The sequence below is a fragment of the Mesocricetus auratus genome, unplaced genomic scaffold (genome assembly GCF_017639785.1).
Source record: "Mesocricetus auratus isolate SY011 unplaced genomic scaffold, BCM_Maur_2.0 Super-Scaffold_100007, whole genome shotgun sequence".
NCBI lineage: Eukaryota > Metazoa > Chordata > Mammalia > Rodentia > Cricetidae > Mesocricetus > Mesocricetus auratus.
The window spans coordinates 64721434-64735928 of NW_024429191.1; the positions used below are offsets into that span (position 1 = coordinate 64721434).

At 40.2% G+C, this 14495-nt stretch overlaps 1 protein-coding gene and 1 non-coding gene across 3 annotated transcripts; both read left to right on the forward strand.

Annotated features, from left to right (window-relative positions):
- Nucleotides 1–1696: 1696 nt before the first annotated feature.
- Rnft1 (ring finger protein, transmembrane 1) lies at nucleotides 1697–12996 on the forward strand. Of its 2 annotated transcripts, none has more exons than XM_040749405.1 (9): nucleotides 1697–1835; nucleotides 3360–3807; nucleotides 3969–4045; nucleotides 6294–6394; nucleotides 7016–7169; nucleotides 7992–8150; nucleotides 9136–9201; nucleotides 11558–11659; nucleotides 12144–12996. In XM_040749405.1, exons 2-9 carry the CDS (start codon nucleotides 3411–3413, stop codon nucleotides 12276–12278), a joined length of 1191 nt encoding a protein of 396 aa, XP_040605339.1. In that variant the 5' UTR covers nucleotides 1697–1835; nucleotides 3360–3410; the 3' UTR covers nucleotides 12279–12996. The 2 variants fall into 2 exon arrangements, with proteins under 2 accessions (XP_040605339.1, XP_040605340.1); XM_040749406.1 differs by lacking the exon at nucleotides 1697–1835 and adding an exon at nucleotides 2250–2445.
- LOC121141676 lies at nucleotides 5157–5290 on the forward strand. Its single transcript, XR_005878640.1, has one exon.
- Nucleotides 12997–14495: the final 1499 nt, after the last annotated feature.

Consider the following 14495-nt stretch of genomic DNA (forward strand, 5'->3'; position numbering starts at 1 on the left):
CACAGACATTTTAAACAAGCTGTTGTAGTCAGGCTGGGTTATGTGATTTCTGATTTTCCTGCTTCCTAACCTTGCATTTATGTGTGTTTGTTCTTGTTGAGACAAACTGGCCTGGAGCTCACTCACAGCAATCTTCCTGCCTTAGTCTCCACAATTCTGGGATTATGATCTTGAGCCACCATGCTTAGCTTACGCATTTTAGTTTGAAATAAAAATATTTCCAGTGGGACTATCACCATGGTCACACACAGGCACAGATAATGACAAAATTAATAATAAAACATTCATGTGTTTGGAATGGTGGAATATATGCAAAGTTCTCAGGAAATTCATTTGCAGTCTGGAGTATTCTCCTCAATCCTACTCACCCAGGAATGCAATTACTGAAATCACATGCCTGTAATCCCAGCACTGAAGAAAGGGAGGGCAGGGGCAAGGCCACCTTCCATTACAAAGCCAGTTCTAGGCCAGCCTGGGCTACATGAAGACTGTGTCTCAAAAAAAAAAAAAAGATAAGCAATAAAGTCAATGTGCTGATCACAGTGAGCACATCAAAAACAGGTTTGAGATTTTTTTTTTCCTTAGTGCTTGAGAGAAATTTAAGTACAGTCTCGATTGTATGATTGGGGCTGAAAACAGTGAATTCAGTCATACTACTATGAAAGAAAGACGAAATTCACGGCTAAGGAATCACATTAGCGACTTTGGCACGGTATTTGAAAGGTTTAAGTTAGGTAGTGACAGACAAAAAGACAAAATACCACTGGACACTTAACTCACAAAGTGCCACCCAGGTCCGTCCCTTCAAACTAACCTCCCATGAAACAGTTCATTTCGGAAATCATAGGAATTTTGCTATTTACTTGATGTGTTAGATTTCCATAAGGACTTTTTTCCTGTCATCCCCCCCACACCTTTGTTTTGTTTGTTTGTTTGTTTGTTTGTTTTATGTTGTTGGGTTTTTTTAGAGACAGGGTTTCACTGTGTAACAGTCCTGGCTGTCCTGGAACTCGCTCTGTAGACCAGACTGGCCTCAAACTCACAGAGATCTGCCTGCCTTTGTCTCCCTGGTGCTGGGATTAAAGGCATGTGTCACCACCACCCCTGTAACTTTCCCCCCGTGGTAGCCTTTATCTTAGAAGTCGAGTGCCCTGCTCTCCAACAAGGGATTTTCTAAATCTACTTCTACCGCCTCGCAACTCCTCCAGTTCTGGCACGAACTGGTGTTCACAGCCCAACATAAGGATTGGAACCTGAATCCAGGTCACTCACAACCTCTCGCCCAGCCAGCCTGGTGGGTCAGCAGTGGCTTGTAACAAGTAGCCGGATCCGACCATGGCTCCCGGGAGGCCAACAGACCAGCCCGAGCCCCGCCGCCGGCCGAAGCGGGCTCCGGAACCTACTCATTCTCAACCTCAAATCCTTCAGGACTCCCAAGCGAGTAACCGATTACACGCAAGACGTGACGGCCATGCAGACTTAATTTAGTGCATACACCTGCCAGTCAGAGGACCGCAGCAACAGCAGCAACACTATCGGGCTTAGAGGCTCCGCCCTCCCTTCCACTCACCCTCCGGGTGGGGGCGGGGCCAGAATGAGCGTGGGGCGGGGCTTAAAGGCGCCCTCCTCCGCCAGGCGAGGGCGTGGCTTGGCGAAGGCGAGCCGCGCACGACGACGTCTGGGGAGCGGGCGCGCCGCCGCGGGGTCAGGCCGAGCGCCGCTGCTGCTGGTGGCGTCCGAGGCTGAAGGCTTGGCGAGAAGGGCTTGCGGCGGCGGCGGCGTGTCGAGCTGTTGGTATTGAGGCTGCCGAAGCCACCCGCTCCTGGTCATGAGAGGTCAGACCCGAGGAAGGGCGGTGAGGCGGAGGGTTTCTGGGGAGAAGAGCCGAGGTTCGGACGTGGGTGGAGAACTCGGTCTTCGCAGATTCCGGAAGAGTTGGCGTTTACTTTTCTTTCTTCCTTTTCCCTTCTCTTATGTATGAAGGAGGGCAGGAAGGTAGTTGGTTTTGTTGTTCTTGGTTGTTTTTTGTTTTGTTTTGGTTTTGGTTTTTTTATAGCAGAGACAAACTATCCTGTCCCAAGTCGCTCTTCATAGGGTGAGGAGATACAGCTGCCGAGGCTTCGGAGCCTCGCCGAAACGTCACACAGTAACTGCACGACTCCTGAGCAAGCCCCGGCCACAGCTTGCTCGCTCGCTGGGGGAAACGGGAGAGGCCCGGTGGTGTGGCTCTGCGTCAGGCGAGAGTGCGACTCTGGCACCCTGGTCCGAGATCCTCCCTGGATCACGTAGGGATCTTGCCCTGCCCACGGCCTCCCTTCTGACGCCCCTTCCCCCGCCACACACCGCCCATGGTGACATTTTTATTGGAGAAGCTAACTCCTTATTCAGGCTAAAGCATCACTTAGCAATTACGTGATGACTCCCCCTAAGGACCCTATTTCAAAGGTATTTGAGTGACATTCTTTTGGGGAGTAACAACACTATTAATTACTGAAAACCTTAGTTGCTTTTGGGGAGGCTTTTTCAGAATAAAATGAAATGTGTAGGTCACCCAAATGAAATGTTTATTTTTTTAAAGATTTATTTGTTTATTACATATACAGTGTTCCGCCTACAGGCCAGAAGAGGGGCATGCACCATATTGAATTGTAGATGACTGTGAGCCACCATGTGGTTGCTGGGAATTGAACTCAGGACCTCTGGAAGAGCAGTCAGTGCTCTTAACCTCTGAGCCATCTCTCCAGCCCCGAAATGTTTATTTTTTGATGCTTAATAAGGCACTGGTTTTTTTTTTCTTCTTAGCATTAGTGAATCTTTTAAAAATTCGTTACATTTTAGTGTGTGTGTGTGTGTGTCAGTCAGTCAGTGTGTCAGAGGACAACTTGTGGGAGTCATATGGGTTTAACTCAGATCAGCAGACTTGACTAGGCTGGAGGTACCCTTATTCTGAGCCATCCCACCTACCCTTAGCAAACTTCTTACTGTGGACTCTACCTCAGATTAGGGAGTATGAGTACTCATAGACGTATCTGCTGGGCACCCATTCTTTGACGACTGATGTCTTTTGGCATGAGAGAAGTCAAGACATCTGCAGTTCGAAAGCAAATGTCCACTAAATGTCCTTTGTATTTTAAGTAACCCCTAAATAAGCTAAAAATGTATTGACTTTGGGTTGGGGTAGGGGCAGCATCGCCTTGACAGCAGAGATTGAAGGAGTGGTGTGATAGCGGACTTGAATGCCTATCTGTGACTATCAGATACTCCCTTAGTGAATAAAGGACATCTAATGAACAGTAAAACAGTGCTTGTGATTAACTGTTAACTTAGAATGCTTTCTGCTCTTTGATTTTATTTTTAAGGAGAAAGCATCCTGAAGCAAAGAAATCTTAGAGAAAAAATATTCAAGGGCCATGCAAGCCAGCTGTAACCAACTACACGATCCTCCAGGCACTTCAAGTGATGACGATGCCTCAGTCTCCCAGTGTGTTCATCCATCAAGATCGACAGAAGGTTTTCATCCTGGAGATGTGCATATCCAAATAAACTCGGGACCTAAAGACCATCCTGAAAATCCGAGCTCTAGAAATACAAGGTCAGGTGTCTGTAGCTGTGCCCACGGATGTGCACACAGTCGTTTCCGGAGTCACTCCCACAGTGAAGCAAGGCCACCTGATGACTTTGCCACAGAGTCTGGAGATCATGGAGGTGGCTCCTTCTCAGAATTCCGCTATCTCTTCAAGTGGTTGCAGAAAAGTCTTCCTTATATTTTGATTCTGGGTATTAAACTTGTTATGCAGCATATAACAGGTAGGAAATGAGAAAACATTTACTAAATTACTGAATTCAGTTTCTCTTTTTACTGATAATTTTAACCTATGTATTTTGGTTGCTAGCTTTTAAATTTATGTTTTAATTTATATTGTTTTTTTTTCTTTTCTTTCAATTAACTAGAACTTATTTTCTAACAGGAATTTCTCTTGGAATTGGGCTGCTAACAACTTTTATGTATGCAAACAAAAGCATTGTAAATCAGGTTTTTCTAAGAGTAAGTATAACAAGCAACTAATTATTAACTGTTTCTCTCTACAGAATTAGAGATAACTTTGAGAGAAATAGAAGTAACTTTCAGGAAGACTAGAAATCAACAGGAAAGTTGTGATGTCCACCGCATGCTTAATTTTGTTTTCTAAATAACTTGGAATAAGTTACCTGTCCTGATGCTTAGTTACCTCTCCTTACTTTTGTTGTTTCATTCCTAATAAAACAAACAAGAGGATTAAAAGACTTAGACCACATTTTTTGATCTAGTTTGGCAAGGGCCTTTGTACTTTATGAGTTAATTGGAATATACTAAGTAGTATAATATTAAAAACTTTAGTTGATGTACCATAAGATTGAAAGTAAGTAAAATGGAGTATTGAATAAATGGGCATTGGGTGTTTTAGGTGTCTGACTGAGACAGGGTCTCACTATATAGTTCTGCTATCCTGGAACTCACTGTAGATCAGGCTGGCCTCAGACTCAGAGATCCACCTGCCTCTGCCTCCCAAGTGCTGGAATTAAATGCATGTCTTACCATGAATGTCAGGTGTCTCTTATTTAAAAAAAAAAAAGAAAAGAAAAAACCCTCAATTTTTCTAGTAATATAAAAGTTTTAATCATATAAATCATTAGAAAAATTCCAAGAGTTTATACATTTTTATCTTAAGAACACTTTCTAAAGAAGTGGTCATATCTTGGATTCTTTTTGTTTGTTTGTTTCATTTTTTTTGAGATAGGAGTTGCTATGTGTATAGCCCTAGCTGTCCTGGTAGTAGCTCTGTAGACAAGGCTGGCCTGGAACGCAGAGATCCGCCTACCTCTGCATCCTGAGTGCTAGGACTAAAGACTTGCGCCACCAACACTCGGCTCATATCTGGCAATTGATAGTATAGTCTATTAACAAAAATTTAGTGCATAGTTTAAAATTAGCACGGGTTAATTCTGGACATGGTGGTGTATGCATATAATCCCAGCACTGGGGAAGCTGAGGCAGGAGGATTTCCATGAATTCAGAGTCAGTCTGGAATATGTAGTGAGTTCCAGGCCAGCCTGTGCTATAGAGTAAGACCCTGTCTTTAGAAAAGAAAACAAACAACAAGAATATTAGTACAAATGTGACTGTTCCTGATATTGATTGCATTTGTTAGTTGTACATAGCAACCAGACAGTCACATACATCAAAACAGTTGGTTCTTGCCATCAGAGTCTGCATAGTTATCAGATTTTCTGTGTGGTGGCTCCATACATAAGTAAATTAAAAAAAATATTAGTATAAGGTTGGGCGTGGTGGCACACACTTTTAGTGCCAGCACTTAGGAGGCAGAGGCAGGTGGATCTGAGTTTGAGGCCAGTCTGGTCTAGAGAGCAATCAATCAATACAGAGAGACTGTCTCAAAAAAAAAAAAAAGAAAAAAAAAGAAAAGAAAAACATAATAGTACAGTATTATAGGTTAATACAAGATGGATTTCTTTAATTTGATAAATTCTGCCTATACATAATGAGGTGTTTTTCATTTGTTTTATGTCCACCTTATCTGAGGCAGTTTTATATAGTATTAGTATACCAGTGTTTTGACTGTGAAGTCAGGTGAGGAATTTTCTGTGTGGGATATCATGTTAGTTGCTTAAAAAGTCATCCAGTTTTCAGATTAGGATGCTCAACTGTAAAACTTTGAATTAAACTAGTAAAAATTGAACTTCAAAGATCAAAATTACTGCATACTTATGAACTAATTTACTTACATGCATTTTAAAATTTTTTCTGTTTTGTGGAAGAGAAAAAAAGCAGCAGAGGTGAGGATTGCTTGGGGTAGGCCCTTTATGTCAGTGTGGAGATTTGCTTCTTTGACTTCTAGGTCTTGTGTTTTTAGATTCTTTGTGGGAGTGATGGTTTGAAACAGGATCTCTCTACATAGTCCTGGCTGTCCTGGAACTCCTTGTAGATTTCAAACTGTGTAGGCCTTAAACTCACAGAGATCTGTCTTCCAAGTGCTGGGATTGATAAAAGGCATGTGCTACTATGACCAGCTTGTATTTTGAAATTTTGTTTAGAGGTCTGTTTCATTAAGGACTAATTAAAAAAATAGTCATTGTGATGATGAACAATTCAGCAGGTAGTCTTTATTTTATTAAGAATAATCTAAAAAAAATTCTAAGGTAATACATTCATCATCAAGTTTAAATGATATTTAATAGTACTAGTAATTCTGCCCTAACCCAACAAATAAATTACAAAATTGTTTCTTTTTCAGGAACGGTCATCAAAGATTCAGTGTGCTTGGTTATTGGTGTTCCTAGCAGGTTCTTCTGTTCTTTTATATTACACCTTTCATTCTCAATCACTTTATTACAGGTAATTAGAGATCCTAGGATACTTCCGTTGTTTATCATTTATTCCATGGCACTCTGACTATATCTTACTTGCACATGTTTATTATAGTTCAGTTTTCATTTGTCTCTCATGGTTGACAGGTGTGACTTAAAGACTTGTATCCCCAGCACATAGCTTGTGCTCAGTAATACTTTTTTTGTTTTCCAAGACAGGGTTTCTTTGGAATACATTTTGTTAGACCAGGCTGGCCTTGAACTCACAGACATCTGCCTGCCTCTGCCTCCCAACTGCTGGGATCAAAGGTGTGCGCCACCAGCAGCACCTGGTCAGTAAATACTTTTTGATAAGCCTCCAAAACAATACAGAGAAACCCTGTCTTGTAAAAAACCAAAAACAACAACAAAAAAAAACAACTAAAGTTTAGATGGAGAAGATGGCCCAGCTCCAGACATGAAAGGACTTAGAGCTACTGTAGGAGTTCATCGTTAGATGCCAGAAAGAACAGATTAGGGATATCGTTCAGTGGTAGAGCACTTAACTATTACATGAAATATGTAAAATGCTGCAGCAAACTTAAAACTTTCACCAACAATTTACATTTGTATATTGCTTTCATAAGTGTTTATGGTTTTCTCTTGGTAGCTTAATTTTCTTAAATCCTACACTGGATCAGTTGAGCTTTTGGGAAGTTCTTTGGATCGTTGGAATTACGGACTTCATTCTGAAATTCTTCTTCATGGGTTTAAAATGCCTAATTTTACTGGTGCCTTCTTTCATCATGCCTTTTAAATCAAAGGTAAGTAACTAACGCTTATTGGAGTGATGTTAGCAAAAACCTACTTATGCCAGTTAGTCTTCACTTAAATATCTTTTAGTTTAGAGGCCAGTAGAGGGCATCAGATACCTTGGGGCTACAGTTAGAAGCATTTGTGTGTGTCAAATGTGTGTGTTGGGAACCCAATTCAGGTCTTCTGGAAGATCAAGAAGTGCCCTTAGCTGTAGAGCCATCTCTCCAACACATAAATAACCTAATTTTAACTATCTTTATTACTTCTGCCTGTCAACAGTTTGCTCAAGTACTTGAACTGAAAATACTAATTGGCTAGAATCAGGATTACATTGCTTCTGGGATAATTGAAAATTCAATCTTCACATATATGGGAAAATTCTAGATTTGTACTTCTGTTTTGCTCCAAGGCATTGCCAATTGATAAAACTAGTACATAAGCAGTCACTAGAGACAAGGTTTCACTTTATATCCTGAGCTAACCTGGACCTCACTGCATTCCTGCTACCTCAGCCTCCCAAATGCTGAGGTTACAAATGTGAGTCACCATACTCAGCTTATTGGTTAAAATGTTTTCTTTCATATTTGTGTGTACCTCTCTACCTTGTGGGTCACTGGCCCAACATTGAGCTGTTTTTGGAAATACTTTGAAAGCAAGCCATGTGATGACAATGGTATATGATAGTCAGTGCTAATCAATCATAATTCTGAAATACAATTTCATGTGATTAATATATACTCATGATGTTCTCCTTCGATTATTAAATGTCTGCTGTGTGTTTAATGCCTAGGGTAGCTGTATTTATTTCTTTTTCCTTGCTTTTTTTTTAGGGTTATTGGTACATGCTTTTAGAAGAATTATGTCAGTATTACCGAATTTTTGTCCCCATACCAGTTTGGTTTCGGTACCTTATAAGCTATGGGGAGTTTGGTAATGTAACTAGATGGAGTCTTGGGATATTGCTGGCTTTACTCTACCTCATACTAAAAGTAAGTAACATTATAACAGTGGCAGAGTGATATCTAAGGGAGATGAGTAGAAAAAACACAAACTCTCACAGTACCATTTATGATACACATAGTTCTAAAGCCTGTGGAGTATCTTGCCCTTCTCCCTTTATGCCTGATCTCTTCAACTTATATTTTATCAATCTTATTTTTTGCCATATTTCAAGACAGGGGTTCTCTGTGTAGCCCTATGAAACTTTTTAATTATGTACGGTGTGTTGGGGAGGTTGAGATGGGATCTCACTATGTACCTACCTCTGGCTGTCCTGGAATTCATGTAGACCAGTGAAGTTTTTTGGTTTAAGATAGGGTTTCTCAGCCTGGCGGTGGTGGCGCACGCCTTTAATCCCAGCACTCGGGAGGCAGAGGCAGGCGGATCTTTGTGCGTTCGGGGCCAGGCTGGACCGATAGCCTCCGAAACAATACAGAGAAACCCTGTCTCGTAAAAACCAAAAAAAAAAAAAAAAAAAAAAAAAAAGGTAGGGTTTCTCTGTGTAGCTTTGACTGTCCTAGAACTCACTCTGTGGACCAGGCTGGCCTTGAACTCAAAGATCCTGCCTCTGTCTCCCAAGTGTTGGGATTAAAGGTGTGAGCCACCACTGCATAGTGAAATCTTCAAATCTAAATGCCAAGGGTATTTAAATCAAATGAAGTTGATGCCCCCTCCTTTATTGTTTTGTATATGAGTGTTTTCCCTATATGTGGGCATCACATGAGTGCAGTGGTTTCAACTGCTAGCCCCCCTGCAGTGTCTTTGACATAGGTTTGTCTTAATTAAATTGTAGCTCTAGGTTAAGAGGTGGCTCAATTCTAGTTTACTAAAAAAAAACTTGAAATGATTTATAATTGGATGACTAGCTGTGGCATACACTGAATGTTAGGTTATGTGGGAACTGAATTTCACCTTTGGTCTTTAGATTTAGCACACACAGGTTTTGAATTAATAAACTGTCTCTTTCTCTTTTAGCTTTTGGACTTTTTTGGACACTTGAGAACTTTTAGACAAGTTTTGCGAATATTTTTTACACGACCAGTAAGTACTTTTTAATCAGTTAAGGAAAATATTTCTACATTGTTTTTTTTTAAGATTTTATTTATTTATTATGAATACAACATCCTGCCTCTATGTATGTCTGCAAGCCAGGAGAGGGCACCAGATCTCATTACAGATGGTTGTGAGCCACCATGTGGTTGCTGGGAATTGAACTCAGGACCTCTGGAAGAAGTCAGTGCTCTTAACCTCTGAGCCATCTCTCCAGCCCCCATATTTCTATCTTGTTTCCTCTCACTTTCTTTAGTAGTTTTAAAAGTAAAAATCCATGAGATGTTTCTCTTCTACTTTGAGATTATTTTCTAATATTTTGGAACGTGGGGCTGTAATGATTTAGAAATTTTAATTCAATAAACTGTTTCTTAAATTCCACTGCCCACCAGTTAACTACAGTGCTTATGTATTTGAGTGCTTGTCTGCCCTTTCAGTTTCTTTGATTCTGCATCTGAGACTCAGTAGTAGACACTTAACATAGTCTGTACTAGAAGCACAAAAGCAAGTAATCCAGCCACTGGACATCTTCTGGGATTTATAAATACACTTTTAAAAATCCTGTCATGGACTTCCTTTCCTTTTCCTTTTTTTTTTGGTTTTTCGAGACAGGGTTTCTCTGTATTGTTTTGGAGGCTGTCCTGGAACTCACTCGGTAGACCAGGCTGGCCTCGAACTCACAGAGATCCACCTGCCTCTGCCTCCCGAGTGCTGGGATTAAAGGCGTGTGCCACCAACGCCCGGCTGTCCTTTTCCCTTTTTAATCCGTAGATGTTTGCTTTGTATATTTCCATTAACACTTTCCCTATTCCATTTTTATTTTGAGGACAACTCAGTAAAAATCATGTTCCTTGCAGTTTTCTTACTAAAGGAAATCTCCTCTTACTCAATTCTGTATTAGAAACTTAAATTTTCTAGGCAAGCATTCTACCAACAACTGTATCTCCAGTTCACAACATATTATTGGATGTTTTTTTAGGGGGGTTGGGAGGGATGGGTAGGGAAGAGCCTCTGGTCCCAGGATTAAGTTAAGGCCAGCCTCAATAATTTAGCAATAAAGTCGGAGGCAAAACTAGTAAAAGGAAAAAATTATCTATAAAGTAGTTCAAACTAATTGGCCAAGGTAATTAATGATAGGAAAGCAAATGCCAGCTGTGTGTGGTGGTGAGCACCTCTAACCCCAGCATTCAAGAGGCAGAGGAAGGCAAATCTCTGAATTCAAGGCCAGCCTGGTCTACATAGTTAGTTTCAGGATAGCCAGGGCTATATAGTGAAACCCTGCCAAAACAACAAAAAGAAAGTAAAAAGTACAATAAAATTCAGAGTTGCAAGCATCAGCCATTTCATTTAGTTGAATCTAGTAAGACTGGTGCTGAAAAAACCCTCAAGAAAATGCCTTTAAGTTGTGATGTAACTCATAGCATACTTGCCTAGCACATGTCTGAGGCCCTAGGTTATGTACCCAACACAGAAGAAAAGCATTATCAAATATCTGCATTGTTATCGTCCCTGAGACAAAGAATAGAGAACCAGTTACTGATACAGATTTATTTTTGAGTCTCCTTGAGAGATCCTGAGTACATATTCATACATATCAGGGTAAGTCTTCACTTAAAGAGATTCTCCAAACAACAAAAATTGTTTGTCACTAGGTTTCTCTGTATCCCTGGCTAACAAGCTCTATAGACCAGGCTAAACTCAAACTCAAGAGATCCACCTGCCAATGCCTCCTGAGTGCTGGGATTAAAGCTATGCACCATCACAACCACTCTGCCCTCCAAAAATGATATTCTAAAAACTTTTCAGCATAAGTGAATTCTGCTAAATAGGACTTTATTGCAGGGAAATTGATATCAAGACCATGTAAACAGTATCCTAACTTGATTCTGAAATCTATAATATCAGTTTCAAATTTCATAAATACTTTTGTCCTTGTTTTGGTTTGATTTTATTAGCCCATCATAACTAGAACCCATCTTGCTTTAACCATGACAGCACCAATGTTACTCATTACCTTTCACCTTCATATCTACAGATCTTTCACTGTTCTTAACTGTCATGTATGGTTATGATTAAACCCTGCTGACTTTAGTAAAAACGCAAAGATATTAAAGAACCCCAACTATCTTTAGGACTTTAGCATAAATTCTGTTTAGTATGTCTGATGTCTGGGCCTATTAAATCAATCGCCAGTGTGGAACAAAAACTTGTTTTTTATTGGCATAGTACTGGAGATTGAGCCCTGGGCCTTGCACATTTACTACCACTGAGCCATAGCCCAGCCAGTTAGGTCTTTCAAAACCAAACTCTCCACAGGAACTACTTGTAATGAAATTTGTCTTCACAGAGTTATGGAGTGCCTGCCAGCAAGAGACAGTGTTCAGATGCGGATGGTACTTGCTCAATATGTCAAGCTGAATTTCAGAAGCCAGTTCTTCTCATTTGTCAGGTAAGATTTTCCTGTGACTTGTAAAAATTATGTTTGCTTGTTATATAGCAAGGGAAAGTAATACTTAACGGAAGCTTGCATTCCACATGGAGGGATGTGGTAGATTGTCTAAACCATGCCCCTTATGTTCTGCTTTTTGTGCAATGTAGCATATGAAAGGGGTCGGGGAAGAATTTGGTCAGCAACTTAGATACCAGAGCAATTGGCAAACAGGTTCTATTTCTAACTGGATACTAGTCTTGCTAGATACATTTCATAGTAATTGGTAGTAATTTACCATTAAGCAGGTAGGTGATTATACTTAAAAGGCAGTGCCTGGCAGAATAGTTAAGTCAGAACACTTATAGTGGCTCTACCATTGAAACAGTCATTTTTGTTATGTGGGAACTGCTGGGACTAATGCTTTCTAAAATCCTTTACAACTTTAAAGAATGGAATCCTCTAGAGTGTGACATATAAGATCTGGTTCTTCATTCCCTTACAGCATATATTCTGTGAAGAATGCATTACCTTATGGTTTAACAGAGAGAAGACATGTCCACTCTGCAGAACTGTGATTTCAGATAGTATACACAAATGGAAAGATGGAGCCACCTCATCACACCTTCAGATGTACTAAGTTGTAAAAACTATTAAGGCCACAAAACACTAATTTTATCTGGTTATGGTAACTATTGATAAAGGCATCATAATTGATTTCCAGCAGAAAAAATGTTTCAAGATGTTCTTAGGGTATCACAAGACATGTTTGTAGTTCAGTTTCTCAAAGATTTAAGTGCAAGAGCCCTGTATTTTTAAAGTATACATTGAACTTAATAAGTATTCAACATTAATTCCACTTATTTGACAGATAATTGCAGTGTTAAATTGGAAATGGGTTTTCTTATCAATAATACCAGAATAGCAATTAGAAACTAGAACTAGCCATTTTAAAGGAGTACAGGTACTGTTTCCTGACATGGTTTTCAAAATAAAGATTTTGCATAATAATTTAAAATACATAGTATCTGAAACAATTTTCTTCATTAGACTTTTATAATTCCCATTCTAAAAATGCTTAAATTTTTCATAAAATTGTATTTTTAAATGAAAGTTCTAAATGCTATATTTTACCTATAACAATCACATTTTTAAGTGAAGATTTATTGAGGATGATATATTTTAATACTGTATTATGCTCTATGACTAGTAATCAGTGAGAATAAATGATTTAGATTCATTTACTTTGTGGTCCTCATAATGTGCTTCTTGCCATCACCTGTACTGTTCACGGTCTTGTATTTTGTATAGTACCATGTAATAGCTTGAAATTACTATTAAAAATGATTTGCACTCAAGGGGTGTGGTAGGGCTGCTCGGTGTGCACTATGTCCTGGCTGATTCTACACTGAGAAGGGGAAAACAGGAGCCTGCACTCAAGGGAAGCATGGCTAGTTGTCTCCAGCTGGTTTCTGCATGGTAGAAGAGGGAATGAGCCTCTTTCTCTTTCCTCATGTTTCTTCTGAAGAATCTGAAATCTAACAGGTCTGGCTGCTTCTATCCAATTGTCATCAGGAACAAGGAAATGAAAGTGGGAAGAAGTTGAGAAAAGGAAGAAAACAAACTTGCATTATTAAGAAAGGCAAAAGCCCGGTCTGATACAGTGTAGTTCTCATTGTCATAGTAAGTCTGTGGGAGGTGCACTAGGCCACAGGTCAAGATATTATAAGCAAAGCTGCTACATTGGAAATTAGCATAGATGGGAAACTTGTACAGGATCCTAATACAAATTCATGTTACTTCTGAACACAGTATCTGAAGTAGGGTTCTTAAATTCAGTGAGTTTTCTACACGTGTAGCTGCTACCCTCTCTCTCCTTCTCTCCCTCAACAGGGTCTCACTGTAGTCCACCATGCCCCCAAAACCAGACAGGCCTTGAACTTACACAATCTGTGGCCTCGACCTTCCAAATGCTGGGATTACAGGAATGAGCAACAAACCTTGCTTGAATGTCTGTTGGTGGAAACAACCATCAGTTTCTTTCTCTAGTGTAGTGTCCAAGCTCTTATATGCATGAAGCCACCATTTTTATAGTGCGTAATGACACTGTAGGAACTGTGCAATGCACAACCTAATAAAGACATATTAATAGATGATAAGTATTACGGATTGATTATAAAGTACCAAAGATTTTCACTTGAGGATAGTATAGCAGTATAAATTATTTCTTAAGATATAATTCATAGCTGGGTGGTGGTGGTGCACACCTTTAATGAGTTCAAGGCCAGCCTGATCTACAGAGTGTTCCAGGACAGCCATAGCTACACAGAGAAATCCTGTCTTAAACAACAACAAAAAGGTTAAACTGGGGTGGTTCTCAGAAGTTAAGCACATGTACTGCCCTTCCACAGGATCAGAGTTCAGCTCCCAGACCCACACCAGGTGCCTCACAACTGCCTATAACTGTAGCTGTAGCTCCAGGGAGAACCAGCACCTCTAGCCTCTGCAGTCTTGCATGCACACACACTACAGAAGGAATAAAAGTAAATCTTAAAGACAGGTTAACCAGCACATTGACTAATAGGGAGAGTGGCCAAGTGCTATAGATGAAAGCGTGCCTACACAGCTACTACCTGTATTGAAAAGGTACAGGAAAAATGTAATTCACTCCCACCAGGTAAATGCCACACCCTAACAATTTTTTTTATTTTCGAGCCAGGGTTTCTCTGTGGCTTTGGAGGCTGTCCTGGAACTCACTTGGTAGTCCAGGCTGGTCTCAAACTTACAGAGATTCGCCTGCCTCTGCCTCCCGAGTGCTGGGATTAAAGGCATGCGCCACCAATGCCCGGCTAACAAA